Source organism: Vitis vinifera, chromosome 10, assembly GCF_030704535.1.
Source record: "Vitis vinifera cultivar Pinot Noir 40024 chromosome 10, ASM3070453v1".
NCBI classification, from domain to species: domain Eukaryota; kingdom Viridiplantae; phylum Streptophyta; class Magnoliopsida; order Vitales; family Vitaceae; genus Vitis; species Vitis vinifera.
Genome location: NC_081814.1, coordinates 13,132,032 through 13,151,561, shown reverse-complemented (window position 1 = coordinate 13,151,561; position 19,530 = coordinate 13,132,032). Strand labels below are relative to the sequence as shown.

Below are 19,530 nucleotides of genomic sequence, written 5' to 3'. Positions count from 1 at the left end.
GCCTGGCCGATATTGGTATGAGTTGTACATGACCATTTTCAAACACAGAGGTGACCCACGCACAGTTTCCGCCAAATCATTTTGATTATTTAATTTGTCCCACCACATCATTTATTTTCCAGATATTTAAATCTCACTCCTGGCTTTTAGCGGCACCTCGCTTTCCCTCTTTGGCGTTTGAGCTGCACCAGCGCTCACTGTCACTTACTTTAGTTTTATCTTTTTCGTGCCTAGCCGCGAAAGCTCCATGTTTTCTTCGCCAACTGCGAAACCCTAGCTACTCTACTTTTTGAGCAGTTCCTGTTCCATACTTGTCCAGATCTAAGCTCCATTCTGGTGAGATCCACATTTCTCATCTCCTTTTTCTTTATACTAACTGCATTCACATTTTGGTTTTTTGGTCTTATCTCCTTCGTTTTTTTTTCCTGGCTGAATCAACGTCGGATGGTTGGATTCTGGTTGGAAGAGCTGCATTTGGTGCTGGATCGGGGGAGGAGTTTTTGCATCCTGGGAGCGTTGCTGCATTTCTGAGATTTTGAGGTATTTGTGGAGTTTTGGAGTTGTGTGGTGGATTTTGGCTGAGTTGGCCTCTGTTTGGTTGCTGAGAAAACTGGGGGGAAGGAAGGGAAAGTAGAGTTTGGAGTCTTGGAGAAGGCGGCTCGGCTGAGTTGAGTAGTTGTGTTTGGCGCCGTTGGTGGTGAAATTGTGGAGATCTGAGATTTGAATTTTTGGCGTCTTTTCTTTTTTCATTTTCCTGTAATTTTCTTGGCAACCAATCGGCGCATTAGTGTGCATTTGCTTAATTTTTCTGATTATTCTTTATTTGGGGCTGTATCAGACATTTTGCCGATGATTTACTAGAACCGGTCTTGTTTAGACCAAAATGGAGGATCCGGTGGTACAATCCGGTGAAGGTCCTCCTGAGAAGCCTCAAGTATCTGAACAAAAGCCCTCTGTGAGTTCATCAGAAAGTGCAAAAAGGGTTTCAAGAACTGTAAAGCCTAGTGTTGCTGCGGCCTCGAAGGTCCTGGTGCCCACTGGTTCTATTCGAAAGAAAATGGAATCAAAGATCAACTCAGATTCGAGTTCAGGCGTGGTGAAATCTACTGTAACTGGGTCTGGGTCCGCTCGAAGTTCAAATTCAGTTCCGTTGAGAAGAAATAGCACTGGAGGCTTGCCCGAGAAGTCATCAGTTTCTGTTACTAAGCGCCCAAGCAATGTTAGCTCAGTTGCTAGCAAAAAGACTACGACATTGGCTTCAGACCCATTAAGACGTTCTCTTCCTGAAATTAGAAGGAGTTCATTACCTTCAGTGGTTACTAAAACGTCTCCCAGAGTGGGTGTTTCAGAGACTAGAAAGTCGGGGCCGGTTTCACCTCTTACTAGGAGTTTGAGGACATCAACTGAGTCTGATGTAAGGAAGCAAGAGACTGTCAAAAGGTCTTCAGTTAAATCTGCATCCTCAATTTCCTCTTCTTCAAAAAGGGTCACTTCATCATTGGACAGCAGTGGCAGCAGCACATTTAGGAAGGTGAGTTCTAAGCTTTCTTCTCCATCAGCTCGATCACCAGCTATTTCTAGTGGGTCGAAAGTTGGTTCTCTATCCTCATCAATGGACAGAAGTTCTAGTTTTTCTGGGAGGAGAAAAGCGGCAACTCCTGAAAGTCGGGATTCTCGGTTCATTGTTCTCCCACAGGTGGAGATCAAAGCTGGTGACGATGTGGTAAGCAAACTATCTATTTTAGTCAATATTTACGAAAATGCATGCATGCTGGTAAAGATGAACGATGTTTGGGTCTATTAAGTATTGTTATTCAGCTTGGTTTCACAAATTAAGGAAACAATTGCGTTCAAATTCATTTTGTTGACCTTAAGGCACTCTTCTTCTTGGAGCTTCTCAATGTTTTACAATTGTAACTGTTAGAAATGTTGATTATCATAAGTTTGGTCATGTAAGGATGGCATTGCTATTTTTTCTTTTTCTATTTCCATTGTTTACTTGTATTGGTGACACATGCACGTTAAAAACCTATTGCCAAAAAAGATTGCATTTTTCTCTGCCCTTAAGGTGAAAACACTTTTTCTTTCTTGTATTTTTTTTTCTTCAGCTTGCTTATTTACAGTGTCTATGGTATTCAATGTTCATGATGTTTGAGAAGTGATCATATGTAAATTCCCAAAACTATTGGGAGTTGACAGAGCATGTGGAGAAGATAAAGCATGAAGATTGTTTGACTTGGATGAGAGTTCTGTATCTCCATTAGGATTCTCAATACTAGAGGATGCTTATTTCTGTATAACATGCATTTGATCACATGGTTGTTTCTTTTTGTACATCTAGGATATGAATCCACGTCAAAACATTATTCTTGACCTTATTTAACCTTTGTTTTTCTACTAATATTATGTTTTCTATTTTTTATCTTGTTGTACTAGCGGTTGGACCTCAGGGGTCATAGAGTTCGCAGTCTCAATGCTAGTGGGTTGAATTTGTCACCAAATTTAGAGGTAAATTGTTCTTATATTGGGTGCATTAGTCTTATTACTTATTTGGTGGACTGTTAATTAAAGAGTTAGAGGAGTTACAGCCATTTGTGGTTGTTGGATTACTTAACAATAATCTTTTTAAATGCTCCTGTGTAGTTTATGAAGTTTCAATCATTGATGCCACATGGTGATGTTAATTTTTTCATGCTCCTAGTAATTCTATATATTAGAGTTCATTTTTGTTGCATCATAAAAGAAATGGATATTTTACCTCTAGATTAATAGAACATGTTTTAAACATGAATCTTTAGTACTTAATTGAGTTACACAACAGTGACATTGACATGGGTATTAGTTTTCAACAAGGTAACCTCAAAATAAATTGTGCATGTACATTACAGGCTGAAACTATTTCTACCCTTTTAGACACTTAAATTTACATGGAGAAGGAGAAGAATATTCATGCTGAAACTATTTCTACACTTTTAGACACTTAGATTTACATGGAGAAGGATATCGCAATGACAATTGAAATCTATAATAGATCACAATAGTGTCCCAAAGAAGTGAATGACTTATTCTCTACCCTTTTTTTGATAAGTGTAAATGTATTAGAGTAAAAATGGAGTGTACATGATGTATACAAAGCAACTAAAAAACCAAAAAAACGCAGGAACACAAACACTAGCAATCATGCTCTACAAAGAGCCTATCTAGTCCACAAACTCTGACAAGGGTAAAAAGCCATCACCAATATACAATCTTACCCATTCCTAAAAAAATAAAATTCAAGTAAGAACTTTTGATTATTTGGTCCAAACTTTCACAATTTTCGAATGCTCTCCTATTTCTCTTCCTCCATATGGTCTAGAACAAGCATAATGGAGTAATCTTTTGAGCCTTTTTTCTTTTTTCCAACAAAAGACCTGTGTTAACTTAAGAGATACAAAGCAAAAATCAATTGTCACTGTATACCGAACAAAGCAAAAATCAATTGTCACAAAACGCATGCTTTTGTGCGATGAAGAAGAATAAGATCACTCGTTTCTTTTTCTTCTTTGCACATGTAGCAACTATTGGGAATCCTCTAACCTCTCCTTCTAAGCTAATCCAGGATCAAAATCCTAGCTTAGGTTGCTTCCCAAGCAAAGAAGCTAACTCTTACTAGGACCTAGGAATTTCAAACTATGTCACGATGTAAAGGCTTCGTTCCCCCACTCGCCAAAGAGGAGTAATATGATTTAACAGAGAAATTACCATTCTTTAACCCCAACCATACCATAGTATCCTTCGAGTTTCAGCTAATGGAGTGGTCATACAATCTCCCAAAAAATTCATCAACCTCCAATTCCCAATCATGCAATTGTCTAACAAACCTTGGGCCCCAACTAGCACCATCCCATACATCAATCACCTAAGCATCTTTTGAAGAGGAATGAAGTGCCAGAAACAAGTCCCGCAAAGTTGTGTCTCCACACCATTTGTCTATCCAGAACTTCACCTTGTTGCTAGAGCCAACCTTGAAACCTATTCTATCTTTGAGTGCCTCCCAACCACTTCTGAGTGCCTTCCACACTCCCATTCCATGCCCCTCTCTCACTTCTTTAGTGTGCCAACCCACTTCTTCTTACTCATATTTCCCTACAATTATTTGTTTTCAAAGAGGGTTCCGTTCACTCACAAATCTCCATGACCATTTTCCCAAGAGAGTCTTATCAAGGATTGATAGGTTTTTGATGCCCAAACCTTTTTTTTTTTGATCAGTAAGAAAAAATGTGTATTGCAAAAGAGGCGCTAAAGAAGTGACTCAAATAAATACAGAGAAGAACAACTCACCCCCTTACAAAAGAACCCAAACCACTAGGATAGCACAAAGAAACCCCCTCCCTTATCGTATACACACCCATTCAATAAAATCTATTAAAGTCGAAGGCCCATCTTTTATCTACAATTTGGTTTCCGACCAAAGTAAATACAAAAAAGAAATTTTCAGCTTTTGGATGGACAACACACCGTCCTCAAAAGCCATTGAATTCCTAGTCTTCCAGATAACCCAAAACAAGCATAATGGCCCCAAAAGCCACGCCACCTTCCTCTTCTTGCCCACAAAAGAGCCTCTCCAACCTATAAGAGTTTCCTTCACCGAATGCGGAAAAACCCAAGAAACTCCAAAGAAAGAGAGGAGCAAAGTTCACACCTCCCTTGTTCTTTCACAATGTAGGAGAAGGTGGTTAATCGACTCCCCACACTTTTGACAAAAAAAACACCTATTAGCCAAAACCCAACCCCTCTTTTGCAACCGATCCAAAGTCAAAACTCTACCCCATGAAGCCTCCCACGCAAAGAAGCTAATCTTGGGCTGAGCACAAGACCTCCAAATAATCTTTGAAGGGAACAAAGCTGAAGAAGCCGGCTGCATAGCCTTATACAAGGACTTTACCAAAAAACCCCGTCCTTTGATTTCACCCAACTCACTTTGTCCTCCTCATCCACCCTCACCATCTTCCCTTCCAAATAACATAGTAACCTTCCCACTTCTTCCAACTCCCAATCATTAAACGACCTATTGAAAGTAGGAGTCCAACTTCCCCTCCTACCCCCCTCGGCTGTCCAAACTTCATTTACCCAATCCTCTTTTGACGTTGCTAATGCATAAAGAGACAGGAAAACCTCACTTAAAGGGCTGGTATCACACCACTTATCTTTCCAAAACCTCACATTCTTTCCATCCCCCACCTCGAAGCCAAAAAAAGGGGTTACAAGCTGTCCCACCTTATTTATAGAACCTCCTTTTTGTTTTTCCATGCAAACAAGTGCCCAAATGCGACTTGTGAAGCAATGTCCCCTCTCCTCAAAGAAAATCCCTTGGAATCTTTTTCAATCTCACAACCACCATCTTCGAGATGGTGAATAGGAACATGAAATAAATCAATAATTTGGACATAGTGCGCTTTATTAGAGTTTGCCTTTACCCTTTTGAAAGATATTGTCTCTTCCACAAAGCAAGCCTTTTTTGAATATGTTCTTCCACCATTTCCCAAACCCTAAGGTTATGTTTGGTTCCTGGAAAATGCTAAGGAAAGAAAAAAAAATGCTTAGGTTTCATTTTTGGTTGTTAAATGAAAAATACGAAAGAAAATCAAATATAATTAAAATTAATTAAAAATTTATATGTTTTTGAATCATTTAATCTTTATATGGAAGAGTTAAAATAAATTAAATGATTTTGAAGTAACATGTAAAAATAATTTATTGACTTTAAATATATTTTTTACTTTCCTTAACTTTTTCTTTCCTTTCTATTTTCTTTCTTTCATATTTTTCCTCAAATTTTCTAAGAACCAAATATAATCTAAAGGACTTGTAGGGGGCACCCAAAGGAAGGCCTAAATAGGTGGCTGGAAGAACACCCACCTTACAACCTAAAAATCCTAACTAGCTCCTCCATGCTAGGGACATCCCTAACAAGGATCAATTTACTTTTCTCTAGGTTGATCGTTAACCCTAATCACACTTCAAACCACATATAGACCCAACTCCAATGCTCTAACTTCTCCTTGTTAACATCATAAAGAACGAGGGTATTGTCTACAAATAACAAATGAGATACCTCCGCCCCAAACCCATTTCTACTCCTTACTAAGAACCCATCAGTGTCACCCCCTTATTTTGCCTTGGTAAGGATGCGGGAAAGAGTCTTCATTGCTAGAATGAAAAGGTAAGGGGGCAAGGGGTGGGGTGAAGGTCTCAGGTGAAAAGAGAAACTTTCCATGCGTTGCTCATTTTGAGAGAGAACTTTGCAAATTAGAGTGGTCGGTTAATTGCAACAGCTCCCTACTCATTGTTAGGGGAAGGTGGAAGATCAATGGGGTTTCAAAACCTTTATTGTGAGGTCGTGGTCTAGTTTTGAGTGTCGGTTGAGAGTTTTGGTATGTGGTCGGGTTTTGGGGGTTTCAGTGTCAAGGTTGTGATCCTAGTGGTGATTTCTCTTTTTTGGTCAGTTTGTCAGGGTGGTTGGTGCTTGCTTTCACTTTTCTTTGTTTTTCTTTTGCTTGCCTTATGCCCTTTTTTGTATAATGCATGTGTACTCTGTTGCACCATTTTGCAAGCGCTTTTAAAATATTCTCTTTATTTACCTATAGAAAAAAAATTAAGTTGTAAGTCTAGATCTGCAAGAACCTAGCAATGGAGTCTAGGATAGAATAAAACTCAAGGAGGCACAAACTTCCTTATAAATGCCTAGCAACTAGATTGTAGGCTCACCTATGTAATTCATTGGTTGGTTGGATGATCTAGATAGCTAAGTGAAAGACTTGAAGAGCAAACCTAACCACTTAAAAGATTTATGATTTTACAAATCCTCCCAAGAAATTTGTAGGCACCTTTTATCCTTGAGAAACTCAATAGAGCAACAATGAATATATTGTTTGGTGCCTTTGTATACATAGTGCATGCTTTAACGCGTCCCTTTGTTAGGTGTTGTTTCGTATAATGAATGTATTGTTTATTTATCTATCAATAAAAGAGAGCAACAATTATACCCCCTTCCCCTTGGAAATTTTAATATGTAAAGACTTTGACTTAGTCAAATCTTTAAGAAAGTTAAGATCTTAGCTTCCTTGGTTATACTAGTGAAACTAAAACTAATCGGCTAGAAAAAGGATCTGATAATTTTATCATAATGCAATCTGAAAACATCACTAATCCTCTCATGCATTGAGTTCCATGGTGATTAACTTGTCAAATGAAACTTAAAACACCTCGATGATGGAGGTTTTTTTTTTTTGATAGATAAACCCACAAAAATATATTAGAAAAAGGGTGCTTGAAAGGCGACCCGAAGCATACAGGGAGTATACAAGAGTCACCTAAAAACAAGAAACAACAGAGGCAAGCACTCATTGACTCTCAACAAGAACCCAACCAGTCCACAAAGTTAATCAAAGATAAGGGACCCTACAACTATAGAAGACTTAGCCCAGGATAAGAGATTACAAACAAATGAATTTTTCATTCTTTGAATCGACAAGACCTCATTATCAAAAACTATCTTGTTTCTTTCCTTCCAAGCCATCCAAAATAAGCAAAGAGGAGCTGTCCGCCAAACCTTTCTATGCTTCTTGTCCTTAAAGGAAGCACACCAACCTAAAAGAGTGTCTTTAACCGTAAACGGAAGGACCCAATTAACACCAAACAAAGAAAACACGAGATCCCACAAAACCTTCGCCTTGGAACAATGAACAAGAATGTGATTTATCGTCTCCTTTTCAGCACAACACAAGGAACATCTTTTAGCTAAAATCCAGCCCCTCCTCTTGAGTAAGAACCTTCCCCCATGAAGCTTCCCAAACAAAAAAACCCACCTTTGTAGGAACATCCGGGCTCCAAATAATGCTCCACGGAAACGGGACTGCACAACTATGATCAAGAGAATTATGAAGGAACTTTACAGTGAAGATCTCATTCTTCGTCCCTTTCCACACCATCCTATCCTCCACATCATCATTCAGCCTCTTCCCTTGAATGGTCGAAAGGAATCTCTCCACCTCCTCCACCTCTCAATCATTGAAAGGTCTAGAGAAACGGGGAGTCCACCCTCCCTCTTCCCCCATTGAATCCCAACAGTTCGCTACCCACGCATCTTTACAAACCGCTAATGCAAACAAGGAGGGAAAGGCCTCGCAAAGGGAATTATTCCTGTATCAAATATCATTCCAAAACCTCACCCTTTTGCCATCCCCCACAAAGGAGGAAACATTATTGAGCAACAATGAACCTTCCTTACTGATTTCCTTCCAAAGCCCCACCCCATAGCCCTCCCTTACCCCACGAGAACTCCACCCTCCTCCTTCTTCCCCAAACTTCCTACTAATTTTAAGCTTCCAATAGGAATCCCTTTCAACTGCAAAACGCTAACTCCATTTGCACAAAAGGGCCCTATTGAGAGTAGAAAGATTTCTAATCCCTAATCCACCCTTCTTTTTATGAGAACAAACAATAGCCCACTTTACAAGATGGGGCCTCTTCTCCAACGCTCCCCCGCCCCAAAGAAAATCCCTTTGAATTTTCTCAAGTCTTAATTTAACCACTCTTGGCATACGCATTAAGGACATGAGGTTCACATTACCCTACTTATCAAAAAAAAAAATAGAGGTTCACATTACCCTAACGATTGTTAAATTGCCGAATGAATTTTCTCATATATCTCAAGGGTATTTATACAAGGTTACACAAGGCTATTTTAGAATAGCCAACTATACAAAATAATTGACGACTATATAGAATAAATCACAACTAATTGACAACTACACAATTGATTGTACACAACTGTATGCATAGTTGTACCCACAATTGTACACAGTTGTATCTACAACTGACTCTTCCCCTCATGTTGGTGCATAGATATTGCACGTGCCTAACTTGGATAACGCTACATAGAATGAACAACTATTAGCAACATGAGTCATCATATTTGCCAACTATTTTGCACTCTTGATGTATGGACCTTTATCATGCCAGAATCTAGGTTATCCTTGATGTGGTTCTTGTCAAGTTCTATATGCTTAGTTCGATCGTGTTGTATTGGATTATTTGTAATCTCAATAGCTGTCGTGTTATCACAAAAAAGCACCATAGGTTTCTTGGGACCAAACCCAAGCTAGCTTAAGAGAATTCTTGGCCACGTAAGTTTCGTATTCAGCTTTTGCACTAGACAGTGAGATCACATTTTGTTTCTTACTCTCCAAGTCACCAAATTTCCTTTTACAAATGACACATATCTTGAGGTAGACTTTTTATCAAATTTGGATATGTCAAAGTCAAAGTCTATGTATACCTCAATACTTAGATGTCTGTGTCCGGAGAACATAATACCTTTACTTGGAGTGGACTTTAGATAGGTGAGGATACAATTTACTGAATTTTATTTGTCGGTCACTTGAATTATGCATGAATTGACTTATAACACTAAATGCGTATGACAAGTCAACTCTAGTGTGGGTCAGATAGATTAATTTCCCTATTAGTCTCTAATATCTTTGTTTGTTCGTTGGAATCTGATTAGGGTAGATAGACAAGCCATGATTTATCTTAATGGGAGTATCTATAGGTTTGCAAGCGGAGTTACTAGTTTCAACCAAAATATCTAATGTATACTTCCGTTGTGAGAGGAAGAGTACTCACTTGGACTGAGACACTTCAATACCCAAGAAATATATTAGAGCACCCAAGTTCTTCATTTAAAATTCCTTGGCCAGATAGCTCCAAAGCTTCTCTATTTTTGTAAAGTTACTACTTGTAACAATCATGTCATCAACATAAACACTAAGTAAAGTAATATCATCACCATCTCTCTTATAAAATAGAGTGTGATTTGCTATTGCTTGTTTAAAACCATACTCCTTCATCGAGTAGCTCAACCTGCCAAACCATGCCCTTGATGACTGCTTTAATCCATTCAAAGCCTTTTTTAGTTTGCATGCCTTGCCTCTTTTTGGTGTAAGCCTCGAAGGTGTGGGGGGTCCATGTACACCTTCTCTAATAGATCACCATGGAAAAAGATATTTTTTACATTAATCTGTCTTAATGGCTAGTCTAGATTAATCGCAAGAGAGAGTATGACTTTAATGGTGTTTATTTTGGCCATAGGGGAAATGATCTTTTGATAGTCAATTCTATAAGTTTGGGTGTATCCCTTGGCAACTAGTTTGGCTTTATGCCTGTCAATTGTCTCATCTGACTTGTACTATACTAAAAACTCCCACCATTTTTTTTCCTGATGGAGCTCGACCATCTCTCAAGTAGAGTTCTTCTGAAGAGCCTTCATTTTTTTTTTGTTAGGCAAAGACACAGTAAAAGTATATATTAATAAGAAAAGGGCGTCTAACAAACAGTTCAAAGCATATAGGAAGTATACAATAGGCGCTAAAAGGCAGAAACAAAAGAGAGAGGAGTTCAAAACAACACCCCCGCTCTCAACTAGAGCCCAACCAGTAAAAAAAAGTTGATTAAAGAATTAGGCCCTTCATCTATACACGACTTAGCCCACAACCAAAAGTTACTAACAAAAGAATATTTCACCTTTCGAAAACTCCTCATTCTTAAAGACAATCCTATTTCTTTCCTTCCAAACCGTCCAAACCGTCCAAAAGAGACACAAAGGGGCTGCTCTCCCAACCTTTCTTCTCTTCTTGCCCATAAAAGAGCCATGCCACCCAAGAAGGACCTCTTTAACTGACAAAGGGAGAACCCACAACACATTAAAAAGGGTAAACAACTAGTCCTACAAAACCTTAGTCTTGGTGCAGTGAATTAGAAGGTGATCAATGGTTTCTTCAGCAGCACAACAAAGGAAACATCTATTCGGGAGAGACCAACTCCTCTTCTTTAGCTCATCCAAGGCTAAAACTTTACCCCATGAGGCTTCCCAAGCAAAAAAACCAACCTTAGGGGGAACACAAGAGCTCCAAATAATGCTGTTCGGAAATGGGACTATACGGATGCCTGCTAAAGTGCTACAATAGGCTATAACAGAAAACAAACCATTCTTAGCCTCTTTCCACTGAACCTTATCCTCCATATTAGTGTGCACCTTCTTTCCTTGTGAGGTGACAAGGAATCTCTCCACCGTCTCCAACTCCCAATCATTAAATAGCCTAGAAAAATGTGGATTCCAGCCCCCTCCTCCCTCGAAGCATCCCACACCTTTGCCACCCACTCCTCTTTAAAAGCTGCCAATGCAAACAACAAAGGGAAAGAAAGGCTTAACGTGTCATCACCACACCACTTATTCTCCCAAAATCTCACTCTTCTACCATCCCCCATGGAGAAAACAAGATTGCTCTTTATTAAAGGCCATTCCTTCCTTATTTCTTTCCAAAACCCTACATCATACCCCTCCCTTACTTCTCGGGTACACCACCCCCCTTCTTCCACCCCATACTTCCTACTAATCACTTGTTTCCATAGAGTCCCCCTTTCTTCCCTACGCCTTGAGGCTAGGTTGCGAAGACGATTTGAGTTCTCTTTTTGGTTGCTTTTCCCTACGCCTTCTGTCGGCATCACTATTTTATTTGAAGTGGAAGGTTTCTCTAGTAAGTCTTTGACTCCAATGTGCTTGATGGGGGGAAGGTCTTCTTCTTTGGCTGCTTCCACATCCAAAGAGTTTGGTCCCTTGGAGGGAGTAGGGAGTGGGTCTTTTAGCAAAAGGTGAGGATGATGTTTGCAGGCCTCTGCATATGAGTTTTGGTGATGGGTTGGTTGTGGAAGTCCTAGAGATCTAGCCTAAGGATGCGAAGGCTGCGAACCTAGAAGTGTGTAGTGAGAAGGGGCTTTGGGTTTTGGGAGTCTTAGTAGGGGCCCATTGGATATAGAAAGCCTCTTCGATCTTTCTTTTCAAAAATTTATTTCTTTTTGCGAGTTTTTGGGATTGCCAGTGGTTGGGCATGAGAAGGAAATTGCTTCCTTGCTAGGAAAGATTAATATCGGAAAGGGTCGTAGGGTGTTGGCTGTGGAGAGGAGGCCCTCCTCCACTCCTCACTTTGTTAGGGAGCTTCAAAATTTGGAATGCTTGATCTAATATTGCAATTCAAACAAAAGAGAGAGGAGCTAGAGTATTGGATGGGAGATGGTTTGCAAGTGACCTTGTAGGTTGTTTTTGGGGCTGCTGTTGGTTGGCTTAGAGGGGTTGCTGTTGGTTAGTGTTGTAGGTTGTGTTTGTTATGCTGGGGGTTTCTTGTTTTTCTAGGCTTTAGGGAGACGTCTTTTATTTTGGGTGTTGGCTGGTTTTTTATGTTCCCTTTTGCTTGTTTTTCATTGCATCTTATATACTTTGTGCACCATTTCCAAGTGCTTTTAATATATTTGTGTTGTTTACCTATCAAAAGAAAAAAAAAAATCTATTCCACTAGGGCAATAAAAGAAAAGATGATCGATTGATTCACTATTCTTCTTGCACTTGGCAGCTAACTCTAGATTGAGAGCTTTGAAGAACCTCCACTTCTAGAAGATATCATTGATATTAATCCTCTTACTAGCCATGAGCCATGCAAAAACCTTTACTTTAGAAGGGGCATTAGATTTCCAAATAAAATTAGTCAGAGCAAAAAAAACAAAGGTGGATTAATGAGAAAGGCCTTTTGAACAAGCTCGAAGAGGACAAGTACCAAGCCTTGACTTTAGGATGGGGAGGTTTTGGGTATTGAAATAAATCACCTCACCAAGTGTAGGGCCTCTCATTCTTGTTTGTACATAACTATAGTTTTGATTAGAAAAGAAAATTAATGACATGGATTTAAAGAATTGAACTTGTGTTGCAAAAATCATAGTCATCAGAATAACTTGAACCCTTTGGTAATCTATATCCAAAGAGAAGTTAGGAATATAATCCTTTTTTTGATCGATTAATCATATTCTTGTTCATTGTTCTAAGACGAAGATTTTGTGGGATCTTTTGCTTTCTCTTTTTGGGGTCAATTGGGTGATGCCGTTTTCGGTGAGAGACACTCTATTAAGTTGGTATGTCTCTTTTAAGGACAAGAATCATAGAAAGGTTTGGCGGGCAGCTCCTCTCTGTTTATTTTGGACAATTTGGAAGGCAAGAAATAGGATAGTCTTCGATAACGGGGCTTTGTCGACTCAAAGATTGAAAAACTCTCTTGTTTGTAATCTCTTATCTTGGGCTAATTCTTCTATAGTTGTAGGCCCTTTATCTTTGTTTAACTTTGTGGATTGGTTGGGTTCTTGTTGAGGGTCGATGAGTGTTTGTGTTTTTGTTGCTTGCTTTAGGTGTCTCTTGTATACTCCCTGTATGTTCTGGGACGCCTTTCAAGCTCCCTTTTTCTAATATATCTTTGTGCTTTTGCCTATCAAAAAAAAAAAAAAAATCCTTTTTTTGATCGAACATCACTAACATGTTCCTTTTGCTTGATTCTGTAACTGAAGTGAACTTGGTAAAAGGAAATTGGAATTTCACTTCTGTTATTGTGTAAAAACACAGTTAAATGTCAAAAGAGAGCAGGGGGATAAGATTTGTTCTTCTTTTGAATTTACCAAACTACCAAAACAGATCACCACCAAAGAAGGAATATGGAAGCGTAACCTAATTGATCCTGGGAAGGAGAACTATATTTTCCATAAAAAAAAATTCAGCTGGAAGTGAACTGTTGCTTTGCTGCTGAAATATGGTCTTTACATGTCTGGGTAAACAGCTTGACAAAGTGTTCTTTCCAGGTGCATCCTTTTAGTGTAACTTTCTTCTAGCACTTCTGTTCTTTCAATCACAGAATTTCTTCAACAGTCTTCAACATTCTACAAAGTTGAGCTTTTTGATGTTTGTATTCTAAGGTCATGGACAAGGTTTTTGGTGGAGAAACGTGTCTATGAGACCCACTGTTTAATGTAAAAAGGTGGTAGTTGCTGTCTGGTGTATATATAAGTGTGCAGAATTACAGATAATGTACAATATGGAACACATAGATTGTTGACTTAAGTCTGATTTTTAAAAAATGTTCTATGTAGTAGCTACTCACATTGTTTTGACCTGTTGACTTGCAATCATGTTCCATGTGATTTTAAATTGCTATATGCCAAAGGGTTTTCCTTTTTATTTCCTAGAATCTATTTCAGAGTGGAGGGAGTGTGTCAAATTTGATCATTTCTTCAGTGATTTATTTATTCCTCAACTTCAATTCTTCTTTGGCAGTTTGTTTATCTTAGAGATAATCTCTTGTCTACATTGGAAGGAGTTGAAATATTGAAGCGGGTTAAGGTTTGTTTTCAGAATTAAGATATCATGGTTTTGTCTATTTAGTTATATCTATTTTCCTTCTGTTCAGAGACTGAACATTTATATTAGTTGTAAGTTCATGAAAACTACAGAATTGGAAGGGTTTCATTGGTAGTAATTTTCACTTTCCAGGTTCTTGATTTGAGCTTTAATGACTTCAAAGGGCCTGGGTTTGAGCCACTTGAGAACTGCAAGGCCCTACAGGTTTGGTGCCTCGTGCATCTTTATCTCTTGGAATGTCATGGTGTTGAAATATTTTAGTTTCCCATGTAATAAGGTCCTGAAATTTTTTATTAATTGTGTAGCAACTGTATCTTGCTGGAAATCAAATCACGTCACTTATAAGCCTTCCTCTGCTTCCTAATTTGGAGGTAAGTCTTTAAAAAAAGGTTGCAGTTCTGCCTGACCTGCTTTACTGTTTCTAATTCTGAACATGTTCACCATATAATATATTATTGTTCCTCTTTTCTTTTCCTAGTTTCTCTCTGTTGCTCAAAATAAGCTGAAGTCTCTTTCAATGGCCAGCCAACCTCGACTACAGGTTTGCTTGTTGTGTGAATTTTTTGTTCCTTTTTGCTTCTACTTACATTTTTTTTTGTAGATGTTTGTGTGTGTGCATGCATGTATGTATGTATTTATTTGTATATTTAACATTTTATTGGCACAGGTACTGGCTGCCAGCAAAAACAAAATATCAACTCTGAAGGGTTTCCCATATTTACCTGTACTTGAGGTTGGTTTCCCATTAAATATGAGGGGATGTTACAATATTAATTGGGTGTTTTATATTTCTTCTGTAATTGAAATATTTGTGATAAAATTTACTAGGTTAGTTGGTAACTCTGTTGTAGGTTATGGCACAAACTTGGGCTTAATCATCTGTATCACTGTCTACTTCCTTCAAAGGGAAAAGCTCCATAGTGAGAGATCATTCATCTCAGTCATATTCCACAACTAAGTCATTTTACAGCAATACCTAATATGCGTCTTTAACTATTATAAACTCTTGATATAAGAACACTGGATCCACTTGTTTTGGTGATTGGACAATCAACTAGTTATAACACTCTAGCTGAACAATGTATGTGTATATATATATATATACATATTTTGATAAGTACTCTAGTTCAACAATATATGGTCCTTTTCCAGGTTATTGTGTAGGTATTACCTCATGATGGGATGATAATGTGTAAGGAAACAATCTTGTTGAAATCATAGTTGTTAGAGGATCAAGGGCCATGCTTTACATGGAAGGCACAAGGGTCTCTTGGAGCCTAAGGACAAGCCACATTTTGAGGTGAGTGCCCAAGTAAAGGGTCATGCAGTTATCCAATATCAAAATCATTATTTAATTTACAATACCCAAAAGGGTCAAAACTATGTAAAATAGAGAATTAATTGTTACCTAAAGCCCTTGAAGTACTCAATATGGCTTCATTTATGTACAATATTGAGGGCTTACTCTAAACATATTAAAGTGAATTTAGTTATTTCGGCGGAGAGACTAGCAACATTAGAAGACTTACTACATGTTAAAGTTTTGCGTCTTTCCAAATTCTACTGTTTTTTTCTTTTTGATAGGCATCTTTCCAAATTCTACTCCTGTTATTTTCTCAGTGTATAATAGGGAAGGAGACTCATGGAAGTTTGATAGATGATTTCACAAAACAATATATCTTGATTGTAAGGTGGGATGCTCCTTCTATTGGGTTCCTTGCTTGGCTAGTCAAGTGGTAATCCAGTAGTTAAGCAAGGAGCAAAACACTTGGTTTCATTTGTTGGATATTTTATTCATTGCTGACTATATTGATTGTAAGAAAGTATGGAGAGGAAGAGGGGGGTTGGTGTTTTGGAGCATCAAGCAAAGGTTATGGGGTGGGTCTTTGGAAGGCTATCAGACAAGGGTGGAAGGATTTTAACAAAAGGATTGTTTTTAGGGTAGGGAATGGAAGGAGGGTGAGATTTTGGAAGGATAAGTGGTGTGGTGAGGATACCCTGGGTGAGGCGTTCCCACAGTTGTACTCAATAGCCTTTGTAAAAGATCCCTGGGTAGACCAGATCTGGGAGTAGGTGGGGGAGGTGGGTTGTTGGAATCCATTGTTCACAAGACAAGATAATGATTGGGAAATGAGAGAGGTGGAGGATCTTTTTAGAAGGTTGGAAGGGGTGTTGAGGATGTCATGATTTGGCAGGAGTCAAATGGAGGTATCTTTTCAGTTAAATCCTTTTACAACTCCTTAGCAGTTAGCAATCTATAAGTGTTCCCTTTGGGCATTGTGTGGAACCCTTAGGTCTAGAGGAGGGTTAGCCTTTTTGCTTGAGAAGAATTCTAACTCTTGATTAGCTAAAAAGGAGGGATTGGTGTTTGTTGAGCAAATGTTACTTCTGTAAAGGTGAGGAGGAATCAACTAATCATATCCTTTTTCATTGCCTTACGGTAGCCATGCTTTGGTAGCTTTTTTTTGCTATTTTTGGTGTTCAATGGGTGATGCCTTCTTTGGTCAAGGATGCCCTGCTGAGTTGACATGACGCCTTTGTAGGGAAGAAAAGGAAGAAGACTTGGGAAGCAGCTCCCTTATGCTCATTTTGGACCCCATGGAAGGAGGGAAATCTGACAGCTTTTGATGATTCTGATTTGGCGGACCAAGCTATTCTTAGGTCCTCATGAACATGTTCTTGGAATGGGTTATGGTGCATTTAGGCTATAGCTCATTCTCTTTATTTAATTTTATTGATTGGCTAGGGTGCAAGTGAGGTGAGGGTGTTGTTTTTTATGTATCCCTCTTCTTTTGTGGCCTTTGGCGCCTTGTTAACATCGTATATACTTTTGTGTGCCCTTCTTTAGTTGCTTTTTAATACAGTCACTTTTACCTCTAAAAAAAAGTGTATGGATTGCTTTTTTCCGCTCATGGTGCAAATGGTTTTAGTTTTTTGTTGAGTAGTATGTTTTTCTATTTGTGATAAGTAATTATAAATCTTGGAAGGATTTTGCTCATCCTTCTTTATATAGACCATTCAATGCAATGAATATTGTTTGTTTCTAATAAAATAGGACTCAATATATTTATATTATAATATAAAAGGATTATTTTATAATTAACTTTGTATCACATTAATTAAAGTAACATATCTATATGTTGTGTGTGATAGTATGGAATATAAGAGGTGACATCCTTGAATAGGCAAGGTATACAACACTATGGAAATTGAGTTTCAGTGGGGAAGAACAAATATAGAAAGCTTTATGAAAAAGTGTAATTTAAAAAAATAAAATAAAATAAAGAAAGCGTATTTGTGGGGAGGATTCATTCTCACGAACTCTTTATTTATTATTAATACATCTCTTGTTTTTGATAAAAAAGAAAGAAAAAATTTCAAAATAATTTTAGGCAGAAAAATTTTAAAATAACTTTTGCAAGCTACCAATTAACCCAAAAACTTAATTTGTTAGGTTGTGGTCGAAGCCTGAACACCCTATCTCATCAGCAAACTTTTGAATTTTCATGTAGTTCAATAAATGGAGGAAAAATAAACATGCTGTGAGGATCAAATTCATGACTTCCTGACAGTTATGCTACAAGTTTGAGTAATCAGGTAGTAGGCTAATAATGTATGTCAATCTTATTTAATTAATTTGAGTTAAATCTCTAAAAATTTCAAAAGATATTTTTCTTATGGTTGCTAAAATAAAAAGTTCAAAGCCAAATTTACTGTTTGGAAAGCTTGGTCAAATTCCAAAAAAAAAAAAAAAAAAAAAGGAAATGCAAACAGCAGCTTTGAACAAGAAGAGAGAATCTTTCATGGTTTGGTGACGAGGAGGGAGCTATTGAGTGTGCCTGTAAAGATGGAGACAACTTTAGCAAAATAGTTCTTGGAGAGGGGTCATCAAGTCTTACAAAGCTTTGTACAACCTCATTCGCATTCTGTCTTTGTTTTCTTATAAAGATCTTAGAGAGAGAGAGAGGGAGAGTAGGCCCTTCTTTGACATTAGGAAGCTTGGTTCAAGTGCTCAAGGCTAGCATCAAATTACTATGGGTGTGTGACATAACACCATATATTTAATATGGTAGAATATTTTATTAAAACAACATTTTAATTCATCCTCCTAGCTTTCCACGATGCCGATTTCTGAGGTTGGACCAATTACTTGTTCAGTTGTTTGGTCTTATTTCTTTGTTTGGTGTGCTAATTAATAGCCATATGGAGCTGTATAAATGCACTATTCCATGGCATGCACTAACTGGTATGCACTTTTGTGTGCACAAATATTTTTATTTATTTAACATCAAAATTTTGAACTACTCTCTTGTACTGCAGCATTTACGAGTGGAAGAGAACCCTATACTTCAGATGTCTCATTTAGAAGCAGCTTCAATTTTGCTTGTTGGCCCTACCTTGAAAAAGTTCAATGACAGAGGTATGTTTTAATAAATCAATATATTGCTTCAGTATCTTGACTGTGTGTTTGCACCTTTAATATGTAGCATGGTAATATGTTATATTGTTACTTATGAGACATTAATTCAAATGTCCCTTAAAACAACACTTTTTCCTTTTCATGCTTTCTTCTCATTTCTTTTGCTTCTTCCTTATTTCAGTGAGCTAAATCTTGTTATTTTCAATTTCTGGGTTTTGATGGTTTGTTAAAGCTTATGTTTGTTCTTATATATTAACTTGCTTACTGTATTTTATGTTAAAAACCTCCGCAGATCTTTCTCGAGAGGAGGTAGCAATTGCTAAGCATTATCCTGCACATACCGCTTTATGCATCAGAGATGGTTGGGAATTTTGCCGTCCAGAGCATGCAATTGGTGAGTTCTTTGCTACCTAGACAATGGCTGGTTTCCTACTATGTCAATTATTTCAGCATCATCAATGTGTCTTCAGTTTGTCACAGCTTTAAGACCTGTTTCTATTATGCAATTGATGGTCTGTTCTCCCTCTCTCTTTCCTGTTTTGAAGGATCTCTCATCCTTCTTGATTTTCTTTATCAGTAATCTATACTATTATAAAGTGACGCTTCTTGGTTTTCTTTTATTCATAATGTATGGTATTATAAAGCAAAGAGAGTGAGGTTTCTCCTACACCCTCTTTTGCAATAATACTCTAGAACCTTCATATTGATTAAAACTGTTCAAAACCAATGTTTTCTTAAAGCTGCTCACAACTGCCTAAATTCCCTCTAAGATTAACTGACTAAAAGCATATTTGACTAAAACTCTCTAAAATCTTAGTTGACTTGTGTGAGGCCAGAA

The 19,530-nt window shown here is 37.9% G+C and overlaps 1 protein-coding gene across 7 annotated transcripts in view; it reads left to right on the top strand.

Annotated features, from left to right (window-relative positions):
- The first annotated feature begins 149 nt into the window (after positions 1-149).
- LOC100253161 (187-kDa microtubule-associated protein AIR9) overlaps positions 150-19,530 on the top strand; it is an 88,028-nt gene continuing 68,647 nt past the window's right edge. For 2 of the 7 annotated variants that reach the window (XM_059740158.1, XM_059740155.1), the window contains exons 1-11: positions 151-336; positions 467-540; positions 839-1,723; positions 2,437-2,508; positions 14,189-14,254; positions 14,405-14,476; positions 14,578-14,643; positions 14,751-14,813; positions 14,940-15,005; positions 18,593-18,692; positions 18,985-19,086. In XM_059740158.1, the coding sequence (XP_059596141.1) occupies positions 884-1,723; positions 2,437-2,508; positions 14,189-14,254; positions 14,405-14,476; positions 14,578-14,643; positions 14,751-14,813; positions 14,940-15,005; positions 18,593-18,692; positions 18,985-19,086 (1,447 nt within the window). In that variant the 5' untranslated portion in view covers positions 151-336; positions 467-540; positions 839-883. Of the gene's footprint in view, positions 337-466; positions 1,724-2,436; positions 2,509-14,188; positions 14,255-14,404; positions 14,477-14,577; positions 14,644-14,750; positions 14,814-14,939; positions 15,006-18,592; positions 18,693-18,984; positions 19,087-19,530 lie in introns of all 7 variants that reach the window. The other 5 variants (XM_002274911.5, XM_059740159.1, XM_059740157.1 and 2 more) reach the window with 4 other exon arrangements.